Raw genomic sequence first — 27,313 nt, 5'->3', positions numbered from 1 at the left:
ACACTATAGATAAAGCTCACTTTATATTTGATACATGTGCCAGTTGTAAATGTTCACCCCTCCATGTATATCAAACTCCACGAAGCACTTAAACTCCACGAAGCACTTAATCGCAGTGCAATATTTTTTTTCTTGTTTCCATCTTTTTTGTCTTCATTTTGCTTTTATTTTTTATAGATTTCACACTCTGTGTACGAGAGGACTAAGCTGATCATTTTTCAGTACACATTTGATTTGCTATAACCCATGAATGATAGGAACATACTTTATTCTCAAACTACATAAAACGATGAACACAAGTACAAGACTTGTTCCATGGATAAGGATGAAGATAAGCTTTGCTTTGGCTCATCTCTTTTCCATTAAAGCAATATAGAAAAAAAAAGAGGAAAAAGAAAAAAAAAGAAAACCCAGTAACCACGAACCAATTTCAAAGAAAATGTGGAAGGGGAATGTGAAAGAAAAAAGGGCTGCTCAATCAGACGATCTAGAGTACAGAATTTCTACCTCTCCACTTTCTATCCCATTTTCCAGAAGACTTCAAAGTTCTTTCCAACAGACAATGACAATCCTCTGACCTCAACCATGGCAGTCTTCCTCTTATCCCCTCCATCCTCTAGTTCTGCTTGCTGATAACTCTGTTCCGATGTATAAAATTCAATATTCGAACCTTCCTCAACCGCATTTCCATTGATCTCAAGGGCCTGTGCTCGCTTGCTTGCATCTAACCCCAACACAATAAGTTTCTCAACTATCCAACCCTTTTCCAGAGCAAATTTTCCTTCTTGAACTTCAGACCAAACCTTAACACTTCCCTGGCTCACAGTTGCATATAGTTCGACGTAAGTAGATAGACCATCCCCAAGGCTTATCTCCGGATGCTCGTCCTCATCAAGGAACAGCTTTCCCTTGGCCTCTCCTTTGCTATCATCAGCAGGGAACGCCACAATGAAAGTGAAGGGAGTTTTTCGAGCTTCCTTTGAAATCAATCCGCCTTGCTGCATTGGTAGAATGCTGTTTTGATACAGATGGACATTAATAACGTGCAATGGTGCAGGAAGAGACAGATATTGAACTTCGTCTGATACGATAGTTTGCTTCATATCAAACAAACTGTACCAAGTGCCTGGTGGAAACATTGCACTGACTTTTGTTTTTCCCTTCTCAAGCACAGGGGATACAAGAACACTGCTGCCAAGCAAAAATTGAGTGCTCACATTGTAACACTCCTTAAGATCTGGGAATGAGAAGAAAAGCGGTCGAGCAATTGGTGCTCCGGTTGTATGAGCTTCATAGTTCAATGTGTATAGATATGGTAGGAGCTTATACCTCATCCCCAGTGCATTTCGACCAGATATAGCAACAGACTCCCACTGATAAAGTTCCTGTCTTGGGGAATAGTAATTGGCATGATCCCTTGAGAATGGATAGAAAGCGCCAAGTTCAATCCAACGATTGCAGAGTTCTTCCGTGGGTGCTGGATAGAACCCACAGATATCAGAACCAACCATTGGCATTCCAAATATACCAAAATTAAGCATTGTAGAAATGGAGTACTTCAAATCATCCCATGTTCCCTTGTTATCCCCAGTCCAATGAGCTGCATATTTGCCTGAACCAACAAATGTCGAACGGGAAAGTATAAACGGCCTCTTTCCCTCAAGACCGAGAAGGGCCTTATGAGTTGCAACAGACTGAGAGAACCCATAGAGACTGTGAGCATCATACTCAAGAACACCATTGTAGTGAACTGCACTGGTCGCAATTGTTTTGAAGCCAATTGGCACCTGCAAACCTGATGCATTTATCTTGTAAGGTGGATCATCCCATCTTGTTTTCGTAATGTTCTTGCAGTCTAGACAACAAATCCAGCCAGGTCCTGTTCCAGTTGGGCATTGTTTGCCTTTTGGGATTTTGCACAATCCAGAACAGAAGTTTGAGACTTCATTCATATCAAGCCATAGACCATCAACAGGGACAAGTTCATGGAAACGGCGGACCTCATCACCCCACCATAAAACAGTTTTGGGATTAAGGAAATCAGGGAAGTTTACGGCACCAGGCCAAACTTGAGCCAAAAATGGTTCACCCTGGTACTTAATGAAAACATCATTTTCCAAGCCCCTTTGATGAACACCATAACTGGAGTTAACAGCAATGCCAGGGTCAATGATGACGATGTACTTCATGCCAATGCTATGTATCTTGTCTAGGAAAGCTAGAAACTTCGGCCGTGGATAATTGACGGGGTTGAGAGTGAAATCCTTCTTTCCATCCATGTGATCATCATCAGTCCAAATAACGTCAAGAGGAATTTGAGCTTTTTGATAGTTCTCAACAACATCCTCAATAACAGATAAGTTATGGTAACCCCATCTACACTGGTGAAATCCTGCACACCAGGAGACGAACTTTCATTAGAAGTTTGATTTAATCCAGAGCATTAGTTAAAGTAGTAAATAAAGCCATCTTTAGAACTCAAGGACACAAATGTACAACTTAAACAAAGTCATCTAAATGAATAACAACATGAATAATAATAGTTAAAATGGGTTTCATCTCAAAACCAAATTGTAAAGAGAGGAGACACTCATATATTTTATAAAGATTGCAAGGCCTCCCCACTTTTTCGATGTGGATGGGCCAGCAGAGTAAAGAACAAAAAAAAGGACTTAATTTTGGTGACTATCAAAGTTAGTAAAAAAGGCTCAAATGCCTTACAAGCAGGGAAGACATGAACAATTTTTCGTATCGTACAGTAGTTTTTCGAGTAGAGCCTGAACAAGCTTATCACATATAAGAGATGTAAAAAACACTAAAGAAATCTCACTTGCATTTTTAATGGGGCTTTATTCATATATTTATATTTATATTTTTTATTATATGTATTCTTCTTTGAGGGGGCAGTGACATTATGAAGAATCATATTTATCAAAGAAGAAATATAGATTGATGTGAACTGTGAAGTTATGAAGATATCAATATAGATTGATGTGAACTGTGAAGTTATGAAGATATCAATAATGGATTTGGGTCCACACTTGCTTGGAGAAAAGAGAAAAGGAGTTTGTATTTTATTTATTTAAATAATAGGGCAAAGAAAAATTCATGAAAATACATATGGTTTCACTTTCTACAAAAGGCTAGAAAAAAAAAATATTTTTTTAAACAAAAAAGATTGCTTATCATGAGATAAATATCTTATGGATCTAAAAGTTGATTCTAAAGGAAAAATAAATAAATGAGAATTGAATACACACTTATAAAGCCTCGAACTAGCAAAGGGACCACCCAACACCTACCAAACATTATGGAAGGATATAAAATTTCTACCCTCCAAGAAAAGGGGGAAAATCACACCAGTAACCAAACCTGATGTTAAGATCTGGAATTTAAAATTCTTGATGAGGGAAGTTAATCTAATGCAACTTCAGTCAATGAGTCAAAGATAGAATTAATATAAAGTTGTTCATAGAAATTCTCAACAGATCAATAATCAAATCAAAATTATCTTTCAAGGAAAGATAATTTAACACTATGTTTGGAACAAAGATTCTAAATCCTTGCCTTGTAGAATAACCAAGCATTACTATACAGAAAACAAATTACAATAACCAAGCATTGTATTATTAAATTGTATCCCCCCCTCATAATTAATAGCGAGAGAAAGTAAAGAAAGAAAGAGAGAACTTTTTTCTATTCAATGGATTTAATAAATAAATTAACTTTAGTAAAAAAAACACAAAAATCCAAAATATAATCCAGCGATAATCAGACACATAAAGTGGCAAAACAACCCTTTTCCTTGATATAAGGATGAATATTCTAATGCCTCTAAACTTTATGGTTAAATTATATATTTAGAACCTTGTGTATAATACGTCTCTACATCCAATATTTTCTAAAATTAACAAAACTAATAGACATCAAATTATATTATGTATCTAATATAATACATCACTGGTATATTTGGAATGATTTTTTAAGTGCGAAAAGTTTGTCCAATAAATTCGTGAATTTTTCAAAATGTCAAATAAGTTAAAGAACCTATTACACACAATTGACAATTGAAAGTGCGAGGACTTAGTAAAAAAAAATAAAAAGTCCATTTATCCATGTCACCTTTTAAGGTTTGGAGACACAAAGTCTAAGAGTTCAAGGAAACAAACCTTTATATTTTCTTGTGAACACATCATATTAACTCTTGCATTCACTTTTCATTAAATTACTTAACTAAAACATGACAACAGGCATAACATCAATTCACTTAGTTGGACAACAGCACTCTGTCTCCAAAGAGAAGTAATAAATTAGACATTAGCTATCCAAACGAATATAGTTAATCATCAAACTATTTGTGAACAAGCAGGACACATAAAACAGCATCTGTTTCCAATTAAGTTCAGATATTCAAACCCTCTACTCAAAAGTTAAGGGACCACTAAAACAGAGCATCAAAAACAGAGTAGGAAATCAAGTCAGTGTCTATTCATCAAAATATATAATAACCAAATCCAATAACAAACAAGAGAAAAAGGAATGAAATGATACCGAAGGCCCAGTAAGGCATGGGAGCAGGTTTTCCAATGAGGGAAGTGTATTGTTGAACAACATCAAGTGGTGAAGGTCCAGAAAAGAAGTAAAAATCTAAAACCCCACCAATGACTTTGTACGTCAAAGATTTTCCTCTGTAAAACACGTCCATCCCATTGCTATTGAGCAGCAGCACCGCATGTGCCGATGCCTTCCCTCCTTCATTTCTCAGGTCCATATACACTGGATGAGATCCATAAAGATCTGTATTCAGATTAATGGCGGACACATCCGTTGTGTACAAAGTGTAAGGATCGTTTGGGTATATTCTAATCCCATGCGGCTGTGTGTTTTCCCCTAGTCCGTACAGTGCAGCGTCTTCAGGCAATTTCGTCGAAATCTCCAGATACTGATCCTTGAACACCAAATTACTATATGGGTCTGAATCGGAAGAGCTTGAATCGAAAAGGATATCGCCATTTGATTTCCTTTTAACCAAAAACGAAAATGGGTCTGATGTGTAGCTGAAGATTAGGTTACTACCGACGTATTCAGAGCCTGTAATGGTGTTTTTGGTCGATTTTCCGATGGTTTGTTTCATCACTGGCGGTTGTTCTCTTGGTAAGAGATTGTATGGAACCTCCCATCTTTGCTTCTCCGCGTCGGTGATGTGAACCCTCAAGCGGTCGTTTGTCTCATGCCTTACAAAAACATTAAGAAAAGAACAAAAGAATCAGAGAAAATGAAGTAAATGCAGAGAGCAAAAAGTGAAAAAAACAGAAGACAAGTTGGATGAACACGAACATACTTGACAAAGAGCTGCAAGTAAGGGATATCAGGGCCATAAATTTTGTTGGGTTTTTTAACTTGGAGGCGAGCTAAGAGAGAGCCATCGGGGGTTTCTTCGACAGAGACTACACGGTAGCCGAGTCCGATTTTGGAAGAAACAGAGGAAGAAGAAGGAAAAAATTTGGGTTTGGAATGGACGGCATTGAAGAAGAGAATGAGAAGAAGAGAAAGGAGAAGGAAGCGAGAAGGAAGCATTGTAGCGAGTGAAAGAGACGAGAGTGAGTGAGAAGAAGAGTTGAAGGGTTGTGTTCGATATAAAAGGAGTGAAGATCATAGGATTCGTCAGCTGGATTTGATTTCGTGCCTTAATAATAACATTAATCTCTTATAACTTCTTTTTCTTTTATTTAAATCCTTTTAATCAGGATTCTGTCCCTTCCCATCTCTTCTCTCATCTCATCCGTGAGCTACAAGTGTAAGACTATGGACTGAACCCGACAATCAACACCATTCAATCTATATTAGTTAAAATATGGATTGTACTGCACTAAAAAATAAAATATTTTCGAGCTAGGTTGAGTCTCGGATTGGAGGGTTCAAAATTTTGGTTCAACACAACTCAACCCAACCAAATTAATATAATATATATTTATATTTATATTATATATTATATTATTTATTTAATAAAACTTTAAAAAATAATTAGGTTAATAAGTGTATTCCTTATATGGCTTTCCTTTCCTCCTTTTTCTCCTCCTCATATCGTCTTCTCATGTCTCTTCCTCTCCACCTCCGTCTTCTCAAATCTCCTCCTCTTCGTCATTTGTCTTATCTGATCTCTCTTTTTGTCGGCCGTTCGTCTTCTCAGATCTTCTTCTTCTACGTCATTTGTCTTCTCAGATCTCTTCCCCTCTCCAACGTCCGTCCTTCATCTACTGTCTTTGACATTCGACTCTTATCTACTATCTACATCGTCCGGCTCTTCGTTCGTCCCTCATCTTCTATCTTCACTGTCTGTTTCCTCTCTTTTCTTTTCATCTAATTCTCAACCTGACAATCCACCCCAACTCAACCCATATTTTACTAGTTAGATTGGGTTGAGTTGAAAACTTAATCCAGGTTGTTCGGGTTGTCAATCCAAACAATCCAGAAATATGGGTTGGGTTAAGAATGTCTCTCAACTCAACCCGATTACACCCTTATCATCACCTTCTGTTTTAGAGGTGTTTGATGCCGACTTCAAGCTAAACTATGAAAAACACTTTTAAAAGTTTTTAAAATATTTTTAATTTTTTCTTAAAAAATATTTTAAAAGAGTTTAAAAATACCGTTAGCTTTACTTTTGGATGGAAATTGTCAATGTTATGCTAAAAAAATACTTTGAACTATTGAAAAGTTTCATAAATACCCTTAAAATTTAGAAAATACTGCCATTAATCCAATTTTGATACCAAATTTCTTAGCACCCAAATTTTTTGTTTAAAACCATAGCTTTAAATTTTCATCGATACGTTGATATTTTCAGTATTTTCACATTTCTATGGGTTTGATATTAATAGAAGGAGGGAATTAATATTTTCATTACTACTTAAAAAAATCCACTAATCACAAAAAATAAACACCAAAATGACACTAATATAAATATAATATAGATAATAAACATGTTTATTTATTTGAACAAATATTTATTTAATAATTTTTCAAAAATATTCATTGAAATAAATTTATCAAGTGTTTTGCTTTTAGAATTAACATGAGTAGCTCTACATTACAAACTAAAGTGCAACTGAATAGGTCAATGTGATGAAAGATGTAATCTCATTCATACGTTGCTAATATGATGGTCAAAATTTGTCACACAAACTTTCCTATCTATCGCCCAAGTATAAGTGAAGAGAGGTTTCTTGGTAAGTCCAGGGTCGAAGAACACAGAGAATCTAAGCTCCTAATTTGTCTAATTTCTCACTAAATCATGTGGTATACATTTTATAGTAAAAATATAAACAGTATACTAAGTATCTTAACTATTTACACTATGGTGCTTGGCATGCAAGGTGAGTAAGGGGGATGGAGTAATGATATATGAACTCAACATAGACATGACGAGGAAGAAAATTTGAATCAACTACTTGCGATAAACAAAGTTTCAATGCCTAGAGGCGATACAAAACATGTATTAAATAAGAATTAAGGCGAACAACTTCTCAGGCTTTCACCATACTTGCTCACCTTTCTGGATGCAAATACTCATAGTTAAGCTATTATTTGTATCAGATCATCCTAAATGTAGTTACAATAGCTACTTCTTAATTAAGACGCACACCTTTTAGTGCTTTTGCCACATACATTAACCTCTCAGTAATGTATATTAAGGATGAGATTAGTGACAAGAATACATTGCTACATTCTTCTCATCACTTGCTTAGTCAAGTGTGGTTCTCACTTGTCAAGTGATTACAATCTTGTACCATGCCCTTCTTTCGAATGAACAAGGTTACGATACTCACTCTTAACTAAGTAAAACTATAATTGCATTCATTATGATTCTTAGAGTATCAAAAACCTCATTTATTACTATTTAGTTAACTGACTACATACACATGGAGAGGCTTTCTAGCCATGGAATTTTTCTTACAAAACAACACAATATACAAATTACAAAATGGAAATACAACAGATGTGTTATGTCGCAGAGTTTGATATCTCATTCTTTTTTGCTTTAATTTTTGTCTATATCTAAGGGAGAAGATGAACGAAATGAATCTCTCTCTCACTTTTGTTATAGTCTCTCACCTAAAACTCAAGATAAGGGAGAATGATGGACGATGTAAGGAACTTGCTTTTATGGCCAATTGTGTACATTTTTTTTCTGGGGTGAGAAGCTCTCTTTATGTACAAAGAGTGAAGTTGATAGGCCAGCATGCACCATGAAGATCACTGAAAAGTTGTGGCTATGCTGCGCAACCTATTTTGTCTATGCAGTCTATCCTGACTTATTTGCACGGCCTGTTCTCTATGTCATTTTTCTGATTTTTCTGCCAACCTCTTTTGTTTGCTAGTGGCTTAGTCGCCTAGCTTGTACTTTCTAGAGATGAAGAAGTTGGTTGAGTCTCCTGGAGTACATCGTGCTAATTGTCGAACTTCACTCTTCTTTGCCTAGAATACTACAATAAGAGCAGTAAAACAAGGATGAAATTATTTTGCATTGAGCTTTTCACCTATGATCGTGTACCAATATCCCAACGATTTTTTTCAAGATCTTTTATATTTGGTTCAAGATCTTGTACCAACATTGTTTAGATTTATCTACACGATTGTATAGCCAAATCTAAACGATTATGTATCAATATTCCAATAATTTTTGTTCAAGATCGTGTACCAATTTGGTACACGATCTTGAATCAAATAACACTTTGAAAAACAAATAATACAATATGTATGATTAATTGAAATCAAAGATTATGATTAAAAAATATATATATATAAGAAAAATTGCAAGAATAAGAAGAAAGAAGATGAAAAGGCAGCAAGGCAAACCTAGAATATTTAAAAATAAATTGTCGGCTTCATGAGTTTTTTGATTTTGTTACACGGACCGTAAATATTTTAGTGTTTTGTTATATTTATAAAAATCAACCAACGATAAAGCTAAGTATAATTAAAATATCTAAATATTAGGTTGAAACTATTAATAATTAATTAATATGTTAATAAAATGAGAAATTAAATGATAGCGTTTTGAGAAATTGCAAATATAGGACATTGTTTTAGAATTTTACAAATATGACAAAATTCTTACTTTTTAAAATACTTGTTATTGTTCTCAAACTACCATTCAATGTAACTTATTTCTTCTCTCCTTTTTAATGCCGCTTATCATCTTTTATTTATTCTCTCACTTTTCAAGGTCCTAATTAATCATCAATTCTTTATATGGAAAAAACGATTTCTTCTTCTTGTCTTAATCTTGATTTTAAGATATCAATGATACATTAATTGCAATATGAAATATAGTAGCTGTTGATCAAAGTAATTTAATTTCGTTTAATTTTTCTCTGCTTTCTTCGACGTGTATTTTTAGTTGAATTTGATTTCAAATAATTTTGCTTTGGTTTTACTTTGGTTCAGATTTGTATATGAGTGTTATGATGTACTTGTATTTTATGTATTAGTTGGTTGATATCTTTATAACAGAATTTTTAGTTTTTTCAAAATTTATTAAGTGTATGAATAATATAAACTCAATATATCATTATCAAGTATATCAACAATATATTATTAAAGTATATCAGCATATCAGTAAAGTGAATCATTATCAAGTATATCAATCAAGTTTACAAGTGTATATCAATAGTGTATAAGTAGGACTTGAAGCATATCAAGTGTATTTAATAAATCAAGTATATCAGTGAAGAATACTAAGTGTATCCACAGTACTTCAGGTGTATATATCAAACATATTAAGTGCATCAAGCATATCAAATTTGTTGAGTGTACCAATGAAACATAACAAGTTTATTAGCAACGCATCAAGTGTATCAAACTCATCAGTGAAGCCTTTAACTGTATCAAGGCCTACATGGAATCGAGTGTAATAAGAAGTATTAGATGTATCAAGTTGTTTCAAATGTATCAAATGATATTGAGTGCATCAAAGAGTATCATGGTACATCAAGTGTATCAAGGTCCAAAGATTATCAAGAAGTGTCAAATATATATAAAGTGTATCAAATATATTTAATAGTGTATCAAATGTATACCAGTAATGAAGACATTTGTGACATTTTATATTTTGTATTTACGAATTGGATTTTGTTTATGCTATTATTGCAAACAATAAATTTGTGTGTTGTAGATTTAATTATTATAAATTGTTATGCTTTTCTTTTTTTAAGTGAACCTAATAAAATTGTATAATTATCTTTCTATAAAATCACGTAATTTATAATACATAGTACAACAATATTTTAATTTAACAAAACATAAAGGCTTAAAATTTTTATAAAAAAAATGTTGTGTTTCAGAATATACGAGGAGTTTGAATTATAGAATATGGTAACTGATTTTGAATATAAAATCCAAAATCCAAAATTCAAAATACAGATTGTTTGCCAACCATAAATTAAACGAATATGAAAATGATCAACTTTGCAGCACACCACACTTACTGTTTAAATTTAATTACTTTGTCGGTAGATAAACCTTTTAAACATATTCTGAATGATCAATTTAAACACTGAGGAACCCACAAATGCACTTATTGTTACCAATTCAAGGACCACACCTTGCAAAATCTATTTCGAAATCGGGTACTTTTAAAAACAGTAAAATAAATTAAACTATTTACCTGTTATGACAAAATTTTAGATTCTATTAATACTACAACATATCAATAACTATCAATGATAGAATTTGGTATATGCTGTAAAACCTTTCAAAAATATGAATTTATACGATAAGTTCGTTTAGGATAAATATTTTAAATTAAAGTTTTAAAAGTTGACTTGTAAGCGTTTAATGATTAATTTGTCTCTAATTTCTATAATTCTTAAAATTATCAAAACGTCTTCAAACACGTCTACCTCACTTCCATTCAGTCGTGACAAACTGCGAACATCACCACAAACCAACCAACTCCAACCCACCACTAAAAACCACCTCACGTCACCACCTTGTGCGACCACCAACTCTAATGACTACACAATTGACCACCATGATTTTAAGTTATTAGTTCATAGTAGTTTGTAGTTGTCTTTTATAATAATTTGACTTTAATAAAAATACCAACTATTTTTATGTAGAAACACTTTTGAAAAACCAAATGTCAAACACATGAATGTTTTTATTTTAAACAATTTTGTTTGATCAAAATGTGTTCAAATAAAATTGGCATTTTGAAAAACATATTTTTTAATTGATCAAACCAAACAGGCCTCGAATATCAAATGAGTTTGTAGCATTTTGAGATGTATGAACTAAATTGAAGCCAAACTCAAAATTTAAAAACTAAAGTGGTGGCAAAACAAAATGATTAAAATAGAAATTAAATCCTAAACTTTGACGGCTAAATGATACTTTTTCCTATTTTTTTAAGATGGTGTGTTGCATATATTGTTAATTTTAATTTAATTTGTTGATTATTTCTTTTGAAAGATATCTTAACTTTAGACAAGATTTAATATATCGATGTTGGCAAAAATATCAAAATCTCACATTTTTAAAAAATGAGAACAAAAGTACCAAAAGAAAATAACAATGTTTATAGATATTTCTAGAAAATTATATATAAAAAAAAAACTCAAAAAAATTTACGCTAATAAATAAACCACATTTGGGAAATTACATTACAACGCATTGATGATTTGTTGACGATAATTGAAGTTGCTGGGAAATGTATTCAAATGTGTCGGGAAAAGAACTCTCAATGCAAGTTTGTTTGTCTAAATCTGGTTGGGAAAAATTTCTGATAGTGTATTGTTGAACATTAATTGACTCTTGACAATCATGGTACATCATTGGACGATCATAATGCTCAACAACGTATAAAAACCATCAAGAGCTTCCGATTATCTCTCGACAACCAACCCTATTGAGAGTGCCTAACCCCTAAACAAATAAGCAAAAAATCATTCGAGATTTTAAAATTTTCAATCAATAAACTTAATACATCAAGCAACTTCAATCACAATTTTCAACCAAAATAATGAAAGAAACTCTAAGATAAAATAACCCGAAAAATTATCACAACTAGAATAAAAAGAGAAACTTCAATCCAACCTATATATCACAACCCAAATTCATCGTACAATCACAATTTATCAAATCATCATAATCCATTATAAAACGATAGCAAAAATTTATACAATCAAAAGAGAAAAAGATTCACAAAATGGTGAGGAAGGGGCTATTTTCGTACCAGAAGAGATAGTCGACGACAATGGCGTGACGGATGGTGGAAGAAGAGCAATGGTTGATGGCGACAGTAGATGTCTAAGGAGTGATAGAAACGATAAAAAAAATTGGTGTTTTAATTCGTATGCAACACACGTAGAAAGTTTTTGTCTTTAGATCTGTGAGATTGCATATCTGAATAGGAATTTTAAAAGGGAACTCTCGAAGTCGCCATACATGCGTCACTCTTCACGGTCTAACTACCCATTAGACGTTACCCCATATCACTTGACACGTTAAGATAACACATCAAGAGTTCCATGGTAGTTAGTCCATCGGGAGCTCCCCTCGTTTTTAAAGTTTGTCTCATTACTATTGAAGTCCTTATACTGCATCGAGAATTAAGACTTATTTCTAACATTCAACATACAACATCAAGAGAGTCTCTCTTCTAAATAAAACAATCCTAAAATTCTTGCAGTGTTAACCTGATGTTTTAATATTGATATTATATTTGTAGTTTGTTGATTAGTTTTTATGTTTTATTGACGTGTACGATAATATATAAAGTGTTGATTTACTCTTTTTATTGATATAAAAAAATTCGACTAAAGTGTTATATATGGACAAAAATGTAGTCCAAGAAGGGTCGAGTTTGTGTTGAAAGGTTCTCGATAATTATCCATGATTGGTTTATCTTCTTTCTTTCTTTTTTCTTCATTGGTATGTATATAGAATAGAATAAATTCTCTTTGTAAACTCTTGTTTATTATAGTTTGAACATTCTTCTCATTATTATTATTTAGACATAATATTCTCTTTATTTATTAGTTTCAAACAACGAGCCTAACTGATTTCACCTATTGTTCATTAATATTTCACCTATTGTTAAAAAATAGAAAATAAAAAAACAGAAGTGTGAGTATTTTCAATTAATAATGAATTTTCCTAATTGGGATTGATAATGAAATAAAACAAATTTGTAACATTTTTGGATATATGTATTTTTCTCAGTTTCTAAATTTAGAGTGCTTCATAATATTTGGTCATAAAGTAAAAAAAAAAAGGAAAAGAGAGAGATAGTGATTTTGCATGCACGTAAGCATTCGAACAATTTACTAAAAGATGGACAGCTCGAAAAAATATTTAATGGATGGAAAACACATCTCTTATCCAATCATTTTCACCCTATCATCAATATTTTCCTCCTCTTTTTAGCTCTATAATTTATATAGTGGGTTTCTTTATTTATTTTTAAACAAAGAAAAGAGTCTGGAATTTTCAAACAAGCCCTTTTTTCTTTCTTCTTTTGTTTTGGAGAAAGAAACAAGAAGCATCTTGAATCGAGGTAATTAATGTCTTGATTATGGATTTTTTTATAGAAACAAAAAACAATACAATGTCTTAATTAGTTTAGCAATGCTTACATCAATGAATCAATAAGATTTGATATGTTAAAACTATATATCATAAAAGTTACACATCAAATCTACCTAAAATGGTTTACAAATCATATACCTAAACTAAAATTTTCTACCACATTGATATAGAACCAAAGTTACATCTTTTTTTAATTTAAATATTATTTATGTTATTCTCAAACCAATTTGATATCTAACTATTTTATTAAATTTAGATTTTAGGTACTATTTTTATATAGAAACAAAATATAAATTCTTCTTGATTTTTGTTAGTACTTTTCATTTTGTAATTTGAAAATGCAAAATAAAAACCAAAAACTCTTTTTCTCTCCACAATCTCAAAAAAAAAAAAAAAAGTTTTTCCTCCAAATTCCATCTTCCTTTATTTTTTCCACCGTATGGGTATCATAGTCCTATTCTAAGTTTGGAGAATAGCGGGTCATCACTAATAGTAGTCTTGGCTTCAAGTTCGTGAGGAGATTATGAAGAGTTTGTGAGGAGATTTTACAAGAATAAAAAAGCTTTAAAGGTAAAATAACCTAAACCCTGAACATGTAAGACTCACAAACTCTTCGAAGGTAACTAATCTTTCAAAAAAATTTAAAAATTTAGAAAGACTTTTAAGGTTGATCTCGGTCGAGATTGACTCCCAAAAAAACAAAATTACAAAATTTCTAAAACTATACTACTTTGGAAATATAAAATAAAAAAATACTTCTCCAATTGTTTGTTGGAAATGATTGGGATTTGAGACTCAACCATATACAATTTCTACCATTATAGAAGTTATTTCAATCTTTTGACTGGGGGATAAATTTAGGAACTTAATTTCTATGATTGAAGATCTGACTTATTATCTTTATCATTTACGGTTGTGCTTATCATAAATTACGTCATTTAGGAAGTGACAGACTTTAAGAAGTCCAGCAAATCCCAAATTCTTATTTCCGTTTTGTTCTGTAGTTTCGTAAAATTCCAAAAATGTAAGTTTCAATTTTTGTAAACTACCAATTTAGTGTGTTGATAAAAGTGTAAATATTTTAATTTTATAAAAAAGTTTAAATACAGTAGGGAAAACTAGAAAAAGAAAGAAAAGTTAAAAAAGATAGATTTGAGTGGGATGAGGTAAATAGATAGAAACAAAGAAGTAGAAAAATTGAAGAGATTGAAGGATCATTATCCAAAAAGATATGGAAGAATTAAGAAGTGTTTTAAAGTTATTATATGATGGGCTGTGGTTTGGTTAGTATAAGGAAAGAAGATGTATTTTGGCGGTTGGGCATAACTTGTAGTAGTAGGAGTAGGACTTATGTAATATGTATGCATCAAACACATGGATTGAATAGATTTATGTGCATGACGACACGACATGGAGGGAAAAACAGAAAGAGGGAAAGATATATAAGAGAAAAAACAAAAGAATGATAAAAAGGTGGCATAAATGGTGGCATGTGATGGCATTGACAAAAAGGGGAGAAATAAGGTCCCACCCTCTTTTACGAACAAATCCTTGACCACCACCACTTCCATTTTCCACCTCCCACACTCCAAAGTTGCGCCATTCATTATTATTCTTATCATTGTACCAATCCTTCTTTCTTTCTTTCTTTCTTTTTCTTCACAACAAAATACTTTTAGATCTATGGCGGTGTTTGGAGAAAAACAAAACTTCAACAACAGAAACCTCTCTCTGGATGTTCACATTCAATCGAAGCATAATCCTAATTTCACCATCTTCATTGTAAAACGTATTTTTTTTTATTTATTTACAAATATACCATATCCGTAATTAAATATATGGTTCAAAATCAAATTCATATTCAAAACACACGTTTAATTTCATAAAGCAGGGATGATCAATTCGACTGTGTTTAAAATGAAGAAGGAAGGCGTCAAGGAGTGGGATGATCATTTTAAAATGAAAAGATTAATCATTTTAAAGATAAAGTTTGAAGTGAAGAAAGTCGTGTTGAAAGAAGGTCAAATGAAGGAAAAATTGGCGCGACGAAGGAGTTCTCTCACAAGAAGAGTTAGGTGATGGATGACGTAGCTCGAGGAGTTAGAAAAAAAGTGGACAGTTGTAGTCTATCATGGTCAGGAAGAATGAAACAAGTAAAAATAGTTTAAGCTTTCTAAGAAGATAAGGCATGGAAGAATTTGGCTTTCCGGGATGGATAAGGTTTGCGCCTCAGTGGAATGTCAAATTGGGAGTTGACCGTTGGCTTATGTGTCAAACTTGGTTTGATTACATGAGGCGACAATAGGCTAAAGTGACACATGTAAAGTTGTAATTCTGAACTGGCAGGTAAAGATAGTAACATGTCCCAAGGATTAGTAATAAATAGGGGTGAAGACCTAAGAGAAGTGCTATTATTTTGGAAGTTTCGCTGACAGAGTGTAATTAGTAATTGAGTTGTTATTGACAGAGTTCTAGGCAAGGAGAGGTGTCCAAGAAAGAAAAAAGACCGAATCCTAAGTAAATGATTTTCTTAAACTCTACACTACTGTGTGAGTGACTTTCTTAAACTAAACACTTTTGCATGGGTAGTCCTTCTCAAACACTTCTACGAGGGTAATTTGTAAGCTAATGTTTTTTAAATGTTTTCTAATAAATTCTTTCTAAGTCTAAATTATGGATAGTGCATTCTGTATCTATCTATGTTATTTATTGTGGTTTTAAAAAATAGAAAATGGTCGTTTTCTATGTGTTGATTGCGATGAATGCATGCAAACCATTAGCCTTATTTCTATAAAGTGAACAGTGCTTATGTGGTGTGCATATAATGTGAATGGTGTCGTGTGGATGACAAGAAAGAAACGGGAATCATGAAACTTTCAAAATGCTATGGATGGAGTGAACATCACATAGTAGCTCAGTCGCAAGATACTGGCAAGAGCGAATCACAGTAGGCTTGACGATGGGAAGGATTCATGTTCTTGGTGAAAAGGAATAAGAGATGCTAATGTGACATTACTGTGATTTATAAAATGAGGTGTTTGAAGACACGCTTGAGAAGTGAAAATGTTCTGTGCTTGACTAGTATTCCCAAAAAGATTTTCCAAAATCCTCACTCACTAAGTATTTGACTTATGTGTTTAAGTTTTCCTTCCCCAGATAATCAAGCGTTGAGGCCAAGTAAGAAAATGCAAGATGGATTGTGGTGAAGGAAATCTGATCAAGTTATCCATCTTTGGATGGTTTAAAGTTATTACGCCTAAAGAGGGAAGCATCTCAATTTTGTGTGCTGGATGAGTTTTGTCTTTAAGATGAGTTGCTAAACGATCAAGGAGAAGGATAAGATAGGGGTTCTTATACTCATAAACACTTTGATGCGAAGAGTAGCATCCCAGCGAAGGAATGAGGACCTGGAGCTTAGAACTTAGGTTTCATTTAAGTGGCTTGTAAGGAAGAAAATGTATCTGTAAAGTGTTGAACCAAGTAAAAAAATCAGAGTTGTGTTTTATATATTTCTGTTGTGTTTGTGTTTATATCCATACATTGCTTATCACTTAATAGTTGAGTTTAAGTGTTGAAGGTTAGACGATTAAGTTATGTTGGTCATTTTAGTGTTTTCCGCTGCATTGAATTATAAAGATCTTTCAAGTTCAAAGTTGAAACTCTGCGATGGAGACTAAGAAATTTTGCTTACTTGGCGTCCAACTTGTTATTTTGTGGAGAGGTATGCATTGGGTGTCTAAGCAGCACACCTTTTTCTAGTCGCATGAAAAGGCCAGCGGGACGGGGCGGGACGCCGCTATTATGTATATCATTACTGTTTAACTTTGAACGATAATGATAATTGAGACAGAAATAACCAACAATGCAAAGTAACTATACTTTTAAAAAAAAAAACCATTATTAATGTTTTCAATTCATGTCAATCAAAATTGATCCATCGATAAAATTTCACGATGGTTCACTACATTAATGTTTCACATATGTTTCGTACAAAACTCAAACTTTATATTCGAATTCTAAACCATTATTTCATATATACTTGGATAACATATCTATAAATTCTTAAATTGAATTACTTCTTCTACCTACTAAATATTAAGTTGATTATAAATTATGATCATGCACTAGTTTAAAACTTTTGCATCATTATTATTTTGTAACATCATAGTTCATATAATTTATAGTACATGTTTATCAATCATAGTTCATATAATTTATAGTACATGTTTATGTATATGATATGAAATACTACTATATATTAAAAAAATTAATCTCTTTTTCATACAGAGGCATAAAATAACAACATAAATTAAAATATTTACAAACTATAGCAAAATTTTGAATTCTATCACTGATAGTCTTCTATTCTATAACATATCAATGACTATCAGTAATAGAATTTGCTATAAGTGGTAGATATTTTGTAAAATCTATTATTTTTAAAAATTACTCATCTATATATTATAGTCTATCACAAATAAATGGTAATATTTTACTATGTTTATAAATATTTTGTTATGTTTAAAAATTACTCAAAATGAAACTAAATAAACTAAGAGTGTATTTAGGAGTGATTTTGTCACACCCCGCCCCGCAAACACCCTTACTTGTCATGCGAGACGTGGCGTTACTTGAGTATTTTGTCATTTTAAATGTCAAAACACTCGATCTTAGAGTCCTTAAGTTTTGCTTAATCGCCTAGCCTCTTAAACTTAACTTAAGGGTGATAAAGAACAACTTAACACAAATATAAATAAACCAAACTTAGGGGGTGTCTGGTTGAGATTCTAAAGTGTTTAATTTTGTCAAAAACCTATTTTAAAAAAAAAATGGTAGTGTTTGACAAATTAAAATAATGCATTTTTTAAAAATTCATCTATAAAATAATCTATTTTGGAGAAATCTTTAAAAACCAAATTCACATATAAACACTTCTAAAAAAGTCTATCCAAATATTAAGTATTTAAATTTTAAACTCATTTTCAAAAAAATGTTTAAAAGTAAATGTATTATTAAAAAACATTTTATTCTTAATTCAATCCAAACGAACCCTTAGTCTTTTATTACTTAAAATAAGCGATTACGTACAATACTTTACAACACGTAGCCAACAATACAAAAACAAAACTTGAACTTAAGATCTAAATGTCTAGCAGGTCTTCTCGCATAGCAAACCTTTCACCTTTTCTTACTTGGCATTAACGTCTAGAACCTGGAAAATAAACTTTAAAACGTAAGTCAACAAACTTTGTGAGATTTTAAGAAATCCTTTATGTAATACATTTCTAAATATTGTTGGATCAAACATAACATAAAATAGAAATATATCAATTTATATAAACATATCATTTCACATAAATGATTGAACTCGTATAAACACACATTAATTACCAACATTCCTTTCGTTAAGGTTCTTGAATCATTCTCTACCGCTAGTTCATATTACTTTGCATTTAGACTAATGTAATAACAATATCCGAGAATATACATATTCGTTCTTGTTGCTCAAGCTGCTAAGCTTAATACGCTCATTTCAACGTATAACCTATTAAACATATTTAGTAAATTTCTAAGAAGTTCCCTTACTTCTTATTGCAAAGCTCATTAGCTTCTCACCTAAACACCATCTCGCAAAGACCCTTCTTTGCATAGTAACACTTAATCTTTAAAAGTCTTGTCACTTAACATTTTTCATGAACTTCCTTAATTATTAACTTTTCTTATCATGTAGACTTCTTAAAACGCCTTTACCTTAAACACTTAAGTTAAAGAGATTTAAGAGATTTTAACTTAAGTATGGGTCATATAAATTTTTACATGACTATAATCACTTTTGCTATTGTCAAAATCACTTTTATAAGAGATAATCATGTTTGACAATAAAATAAAATTGATTTTTTAAAAATAAAAAAATAAAAAATAATCACTTTAAATTGAATTTTGAAGTATCACCAGCTAAGTGATTCTTCTTTAGTGATTGTAAGGGAATCACCCCAACATTTTTAAAAATTATCAAAAATAAATTAATAAAATTAGATATTTATTAGAATTTCGTGTGACCATATTTTCAACAACCATTTTCGCCAACGATCGATGACCCCATCCAGAACAATTTTTTATTTTGTTTTTATATATATAGTCTATTTTTTAAAAAAAAATCCTTTAATAATTTATTAACTTAATTTTTTAAATAAACAATGGTTAAAATTTTGGAAAAATTGTTATGGATAGCAAAAAGAAAAAAATAAAAAAACAAAAAAACAAAGGAAAAAAAGAAACAAATTATTTACCATATATAGCAAAAAAGAATTAAATTTATTAAAGAGTTTAATGATTTTTGCTATTTTTTTAAAAAATAGTTTCAATATTTTTTTTATTTTTGAAAATGCTCCTAAAATTATTATTAAATTAAAATTTTTTAAATAAAAAAATGAAAGAAAATAGAAACAAGGACTCTTTTACCGTGGGGACCCACCTGAATGGGGAATCCCCGACCCCAACTCTTTAAAAAGTAGAATGAGGTGGGGGACGAGGATGGGGAGTATCCCCTCGCTCTGCCCCGACCACATTGCCAACCATTTAATCAACTTCAACGACCACTACTACCAATCTCTAATCACTATTTTTCAGTGACCACCACGACCACCGTTTTCAACGACAATTTTACATCAACAGTTTGTGGTCAAATTTTTAATAAAAACATTTTTTGAAAGCAAATGTAAAAAAAATTAATAAAAATATATTTATTATAATTGATTTGTTAAATAATTTTCAAATATAATATATAATTTGATTATTTTAAAAATAACCTTCATGAAAATCAATTTTAAAAGTTTGGAGCCAAACAAAAACTCGATTACTTATAAATTAATTCTAGAAAATCAATTCTACCTTTTTTTTTTGAGGTTTTAAAAAATTATAACGAATCGAAAAAATATTTACATTGGATAAAACAATTTTGAAATAAAAAATGTCCACAGGCGCTTCAGCCACTAATATAACAAAATTTAAGATAGATTTTACACTAATCTAAATCACTTACAGATTTGTGATAGATAAATGTTATTTTGTTATATTTTAAATATATGATTATATTTGAAAGTATTTTTTTTGATTGAGTACAAGCACAATAAAGATACGCGGTTAATCAAAACACATACCACCTTACACGATGAAATATGAATATTTAAATGACCATCAATAATCTACAATTATTTAATTTTCCTTCACATTTATTTATAGATATAACATAATGTTATTGTTAAAAATATCCTTAAATTTTCAAAAGTTTGAAAAATGCCTTTAAATTTAAAAAATACCCTTATCAATTTTGGATCTAAATCATTAAGTTCAGTTTGAAAAGTACGTCTGAACTATTAAAATTTTTCATAAAAACCCTTAAGAAAAGATAAAAATTACTCTCATTAATTCAATTTTGGCACCAAATTTCTTAGTCCAAAAATAAAAACCAAAATTTTAAGTTAAAACCATAGTTTAAACTTACATCAATTTTTCGATATTTCTATCAATATTTTCACATTTCCACGGGTTTGAAACGATTGAAGGGATAAATTGATATTTCTATTACATTGTAGCAAAATTCACAAATCACAAAATATATATATATATAATAATTGATATCAATATAAATATAATATAAATTTAATTTAATTTAATTTTTATAACTTTTCAAAATTATCAATGAAAAAATATATTTTTGTAAAATTAATACTTCAACATTGATACTTTAAACCGGTTTGTTAAAACATAAAATTTCACGAAATCTTACCAAATTTCACACAAATATAAAAACTGAAAAAATCTCAAACTTAGACATAATCTTACTATTACATCATGTTAATAGTTAAATATATATTTTTATTTGAAAATCAAGTGTATGTTAATTACAACAACAATTAAGATTGGTTATATTCGTGATCTATCATCGAAATAAATTGAAAATTATGATTTTAACTTAGAATTTTGTTTGTAAAAAAATTGGTATAAAAATTGAATAAATATTTTTACGAAACTTTTGAATAGGTAAAAACTTTAAGGATTTCTATTAACATTGATTTATATAAAGAATGAAGAGGAAAGATATTTTTGAAGCATTGTTAAAAGGTTAGAAATATTTTGATAGCAACTATAGAATTTATGAAAGTTTTGTATAATTTAACCTTAAATAATATAATATAGGGAGTGGTGAGTGGTGAGTGAAGGAGGAGAGAAGGGTGAATTGATGTAAACAACAAACTATTGTTTTTTCTATTGAAAAATAAAATGAGAAGAAAATGGAGAGAGAAGTAGGGTAGCCCGTGAGTTGTGAAAGGATGGTTTTTGTGCATTTAAACCCAGCGATTCGCGCAAACTCCAATCCCCATGCTTCTGTGTCGGCTTCACTTTTGCTGCCATCCTTATTTTCTTTTCTTTTCTTTTCTTTTCTCTTTTCCTCTCTCTCTCTCCCATTCATTTCCACTTCTGATTTCTTGAGATGGATGCAACTTTACTTCACTTCGATTTTAGCATTTTTAACATTAAACAAATAATGCCATTAATTTTTCATGAGTCACTTATTTAATCTTTTTTTTCTTGTCTTAAAATTTAAAATTTTCTTATAAAGTTTAAAACTTCTTTCTATAAATGGTTGAAAAATAAATCCCATCAACTTTCATAAATGGAAAAGAATATTTTTTTAAATTTAATTTTGATTTGTTTTACTTATTTTTTACCGTCTTCTACCGTCTTCTAAATCAACTCAATCTAAATGAATTGATAATTCAATTCAAATCATATAAGTTAAGTTGGGTTGATCGAGTTTCTCTCACAACTTTTTTAACAACTGATGTCTCCCTACTAATCACACTTTGTTTTTCAGTTTTATTTATCTTTTTTATAAAGTTTAAAAATTCATAGTTTATTCATTCAAATTTTACGAAGTTTGAAATTTAATATTCTAAAAAATAGTATAATTTAGTAATAAATTGATCAACCAACTAGATGCTTTGTTTCAATCATGAAATTCACCATGTCCATGCAACTTTGTTATATCTAATATTAATAGAATGTAAATGAACATGTTAGATAGGTCAATATGTTCTTAATTTTGTATGGATCCTATGATAATATAGTTTACTTTATATATATGTACTTTTTTTTTTGTGCTTATTTTACTAAAATAACTAATTAATATTGTTATGCCTTCAAATTTTTCTATCAACCTCGTTTTTAGTATCTTTGGGATTGAATTTGTCAGGTGAAAAACACTCATATATGTGTAAGAAAGGTACATAGAGCAATGGTGTGGTGTACTGATAGTTATTCTACATTTTTTTTTCGTTTATAAACAGAATTGAAGTGTGATTGATTTGGAATTCAATCAAGGAAGGTCTTTGCATAAAAGGAACTCATGTATATCACGTCCACGAGTTTCATGTGGCCGTCAACACCGTCCTACAATGTGGAAGGTTGATTTGAATGGAAAAAACCTTCCACATTGCAGGACGGTATAAACTCGTGTAACATGTAACAAGTTCTCTACCTATTTTTGTTACTCTTTTATCTCACTATGTTAGATAACATTTCTTTTCTTTTAACAGTTAACATATTCATAACTACTTTGTATTTGTCATTTCTTTTAAAAATTACGTCATTCTTAAACTAAATAGAGTGCAAACTTTAGAGGAGCCCGTGATCTCAAACCAAGTTCATAAAAGATTGTTGTATTAAAAATAATTTGGCAATTACTTAAAATGTCATAGAGAAATATGGTTAACTTATTTAGTTATTTGTTTAAAATTGTTTATTTTAATATTTTTGCATTATTTAACTGTTTGTATATCTTTGGTTGATGCAGATGCAAACTTCTATAATAAATGTAATGAATAAATAAAAGAGGATCAGAACAAATGTCTAGTCATATGATTACTAAAACATTTCAGAATCCACAATTCGAGGAATTTGATTTATTTATATAGTCATATTTTTCACTTACTGAGAAAATAAACAGTTTAGCCCAAAAGTAAAAGTGTTGGTAATTAATTATCAGGGCAGTTTTTTAAAGACAGAAGACTTATGAACATATTTATAGACCTAAGTTGGGAGACCAAAACTTGATGGTGCCCGAGTCCAACCATTAACCACATGACTTTACGAGGTTAAGTCTAAGTGAATTGGATGAGACACATGAGAGAGTCTAAATTAGGGAACTTAGAGTATTCATGTGTGAGAGTGTTCGAGGTAGCTCAAATAATATATAAGAGAGAATCCAAAGTAAGCTTAGAGAGAACTCATGAAAGAGTGTAGAGAAATCTCAAAAGTCCTAAACATAGAGGAAACACTCAAAAGATTCACGAGGGAGTCTGCTCAACATCTAAGAGCTTAGGGGATCCATGAGAGAGAGTCTAAATGGAGCTTAAAAAACTTTTGAGCGAGTTTAGAGGATCGAAACAAAATCACAATAATGAACAATCCATGAAAGAGTTAACTCAAGCAAATCAAGCTTTAGTGATATTGTTTCAGTTGGTGGAGTTGCAAACACTCAAAGTATAATGTTACAAGCGTTTCCTAGATTAATGAAGTGCTGTGATGAGTCAAGCTGTCCATTACATCATACCAATTTACTTAGATATCTTTGAGATGAATGTGACTGTGGAAGAAAGTTTTTTGTTATCGACCAATAAAAAATAACGTCACATATCAAGGATCATGATCTTCAATCTAGAAATCTAGCCAACTAGCTAGAAGTGATTAGCTTGGAACAAATAGTTCTAATTTCATATAATAATACCAGGTAAAAAAAGAAGAAGAACACATGAATTTTTTCCATTGAGGTTAAATGTATACTCACGTTGAAGATGTTATTTATTGTAGATTTCATTGGATGTTGCATGTCTTCGGTATTCGAGAAAATTGTGTTTATGTCTTGGACTCTCTTCGAAGTAAAGTTAATGAAGACATACCTGAAGTCATAATGTGTAAGTGTATTCACTTTATTGTCTTCTAATATTTTCAAATATTTAGAGGATTGAAAACATGGCAAGCTAAACACGATCTACAATACTATCGGTTAACTCCAAAGTGGAAACCTGTAAAGGTAATTTGCATTGACACATAATTATTTTCGATGAAGCATACGAATAATTTGTATCCAATTTATATACATGCAGTGACCTCGTCAATTGCATTTTTTAGTGTGTGGGTCTGTCCAAAAGTACATACACAAAATAGTGCATAATTCTAGTACTCATATTACTAGCCTTGTAAGTTTATACCTTGTTACAATTCAATAAATGATCTAAACTCATTCTTTCCATATATTTCTTTCTTTGTGTAGTTCAATACAAAAAATGCATATAGGCAAGAGGAGATTGACGAGATTCGAACAAAATGGGTAAGTTTTGTTGGCCGATTTGTGTAAGCTTTTACATGTTTTATTTGTCGAGTTAAGTTAGTAGTTGTCTTTAATTTGTGAAGGAACTGGTTATTGTACATACTTTAGTTTTGAGTTTTTCGGCTTGTAGCTTTCTACTTTGTAGCTTTTGAAGGGACGAGAGATCCTATAGATTTTGAAAGGATGTGGGGTCTCGTAGTAATTGATGTTTATTAGATAACTTGTACATATATTTTAGTTAGTAGAGAGAACTTGTTGTACACATACTTTAGTTTTAGATTTTGAGTTTTCACTTATAGTGGTTGGATATAGTGTGTTTATTGATATGTTATTATATATATAGGTGTTGGATGATGTATATTTGTTGTAGCAGTATATGAAAGTGTGAAAAAGTGTGTTGGTATATTAGGTGTTGGATCTTGTGCGTTGCAGGTGAAATAGAAATATTATTGGTTTGTCATGGAGGACAGCATGTGTTTATTGATATGTGATTATATATAGCTGATGGATGATGTGGATTTGTTGTAGTTCTATATGGAACTATGGAAAAGTGTATGCTAGTTTTTTAGGTGTTGATCGTGCCTTGCAGATGAAATAGAAATCATATAAGGTTTGTCAGGAGTAGCAAGCATTCTATAGCTAATAAGCGTGTATACAATTTTTTTTTAGATATTTTTCATAATATACGATGACGAACAATAGTAATTTGAGAAAAATAATGTCGATTTTGACGTCATAAAAAATGGACAATAATGTAATAAAATAAATTTAAAAAAAACGGACCAAACAAGGTTTTGATGTCGTTTTAAAACAGAAATTAAAGATGTCTTAGTCTTTGATGTCGGTTTAAAAACGACATCAAAGGCCTCTTTAATGTCGGTTTTAAAATGACTTTAAAGGTCAACGAACACTAAAGACCTTCAATAACACCATCAAAGATGTCGATTTAAAAAAAAAACATTAAAGGCCTTTAATGTCGTTTTTAAACCGACATTAAAGTCGAAACGATATTATAGACCTTTAATAGAGCTAGCAAAAATGTTGGTTTTAAATCAACAATTTTGAAAATAGAAAAAATTCACAGGCCCACACTAGAAAATACAAAAAATGTCAAAGTCAACACGCAATTAATTGACTACTCGCACACTTATATATTTGATACACAATCTTGTACCAAGATCGTTTAGATTTGGTTATCTGATCGTTTAGATTTAGCTACCCAGATCTAAATCAATTTTTGTCAAGATTCTTTGGTACACGATCATTTAGATTTAGTTATTTTTTATATACGATCGTTCGATTTTTTTTTCAAGAGTTGGTGGTACAAAATCGTTTAGATTTGACTATCAAAATCTAAACGATTGTGTACCAAATCTAAACGGTTGTAACCAAATCTAACAAATATAAAAGATTTTGAGAAAAAAATGTTAGATACATGTACCAATGTCCAACGATTTTTGTTCAAGATCTGCTATATTTTAAAAAGGTTTTTAAATTGCATTCAACATAGCTAATAAAAAAACACGATAAAAAGTTTTAGTCCTCCATTTTGAATAAGATGAGCTATTAGAACTTTTAGTTTTGTAAAAGGTCTGCTATAAAGTTTTTGATTAGCTACCAATACCCTTATTCTTGCAACTGTAGTGACATATCAAATGATGACTTCAAGTAAGAGAGCGGAATAGTTAAGTGTAAAACCTTTTTAATTGATTACAACGTGAACGTGTTGTTTCATTGATCATTGGCATCTTATTCTGTCCACTTTGTTAGTTTTAGAATTTGTATGATATGGATATAATTTGATTGATTCACGTTTCATTCGTAAGAAGGCGTCATACTCTTTGTTTCATTGACATCTTACCCACAGACTTAGCAGTGATCCAACGAAAGGGTTTGATAGTGAGCCACAATCCGACACAAACCACCTCACAAAACTACATTCTCCCAGATACACCTCTACTAGAAAAGACAATTTAATAAGAAAATGTAATCATAAGCTTCATCAACTTCAAAACATATCACACTAACAGAAAAAAACACCGTGACAACAACTTTTTTTTCTTCAAACAGTAACCCATCAAATAATGAAGAAATCTTTTGGAAAATGACAAGCATTAGAAATGGCGGAAGTAATATAATTCAATTCTTCTATGCCAAAGAGCCCACACATTATATCATCAACCAAAACTTTTGATAATAATATCTTTAAATTTTAACAAGTTTCCTAAATCTGAAGTTTCAAATATTTCAACTCCATCAAAACTCATCTATCATCTCTAAATATAACAAAATAAAAATAAGTTGATAAAATATTTACAAACCCGAAAA

The 27,313-nt window shown here is 30.9% G+C and overlaps 1 protein-coding gene across 1 annotated transcript; it reads right to left on the bottom strand.

Moving 5' to 3' along the window:
• Positions 1–233: 233 nt before the first annotated feature.
• On the bottom strand, positions 234–5,682 carry LOC101218299 (alpha-xylosidase 1). The gene is made up of 3 exons (XM_004140810.2): positions 5,342–5,682; positions 4,552–5,234; positions 234–2,392 (listed from the first exon to the last, which is right to left on the bottom strand). The coding sequence occupies exons 1-3, from the start codon at positions 5,575–5,577 to the stop codon at positions 519–521; spliced, it is 2,793 nt and encodes a 930-aa protein (XP_004140858.1). The 5' UTR covers positions 5,578–5,682; the 3' UTR covers positions 234–518.
• Between the last annotated feature and the right edge of the window lie 21,631 nt (positions 5,683–27,313).

The sequence above is a fragment of the Cucumis sativus genome, chromosome 6 (assembly GCF_000004075.3).
Source record: "Cucumis sativus cultivar 9930 chromosome 6, Cucumber_9930_V3, whole genome shotgun sequence".
Taxonomy (NCBI): Eukaryota; Viridiplantae; Streptophyta; class Magnoliopsida; order Cucurbitales; family Cucurbitaceae; genus Cucumis; species Cucumis sativus.
Note: the sequence above shows the minus strand (reverse complement) of the source record. Positions and strands in the feature narration are given on the sequence as shown.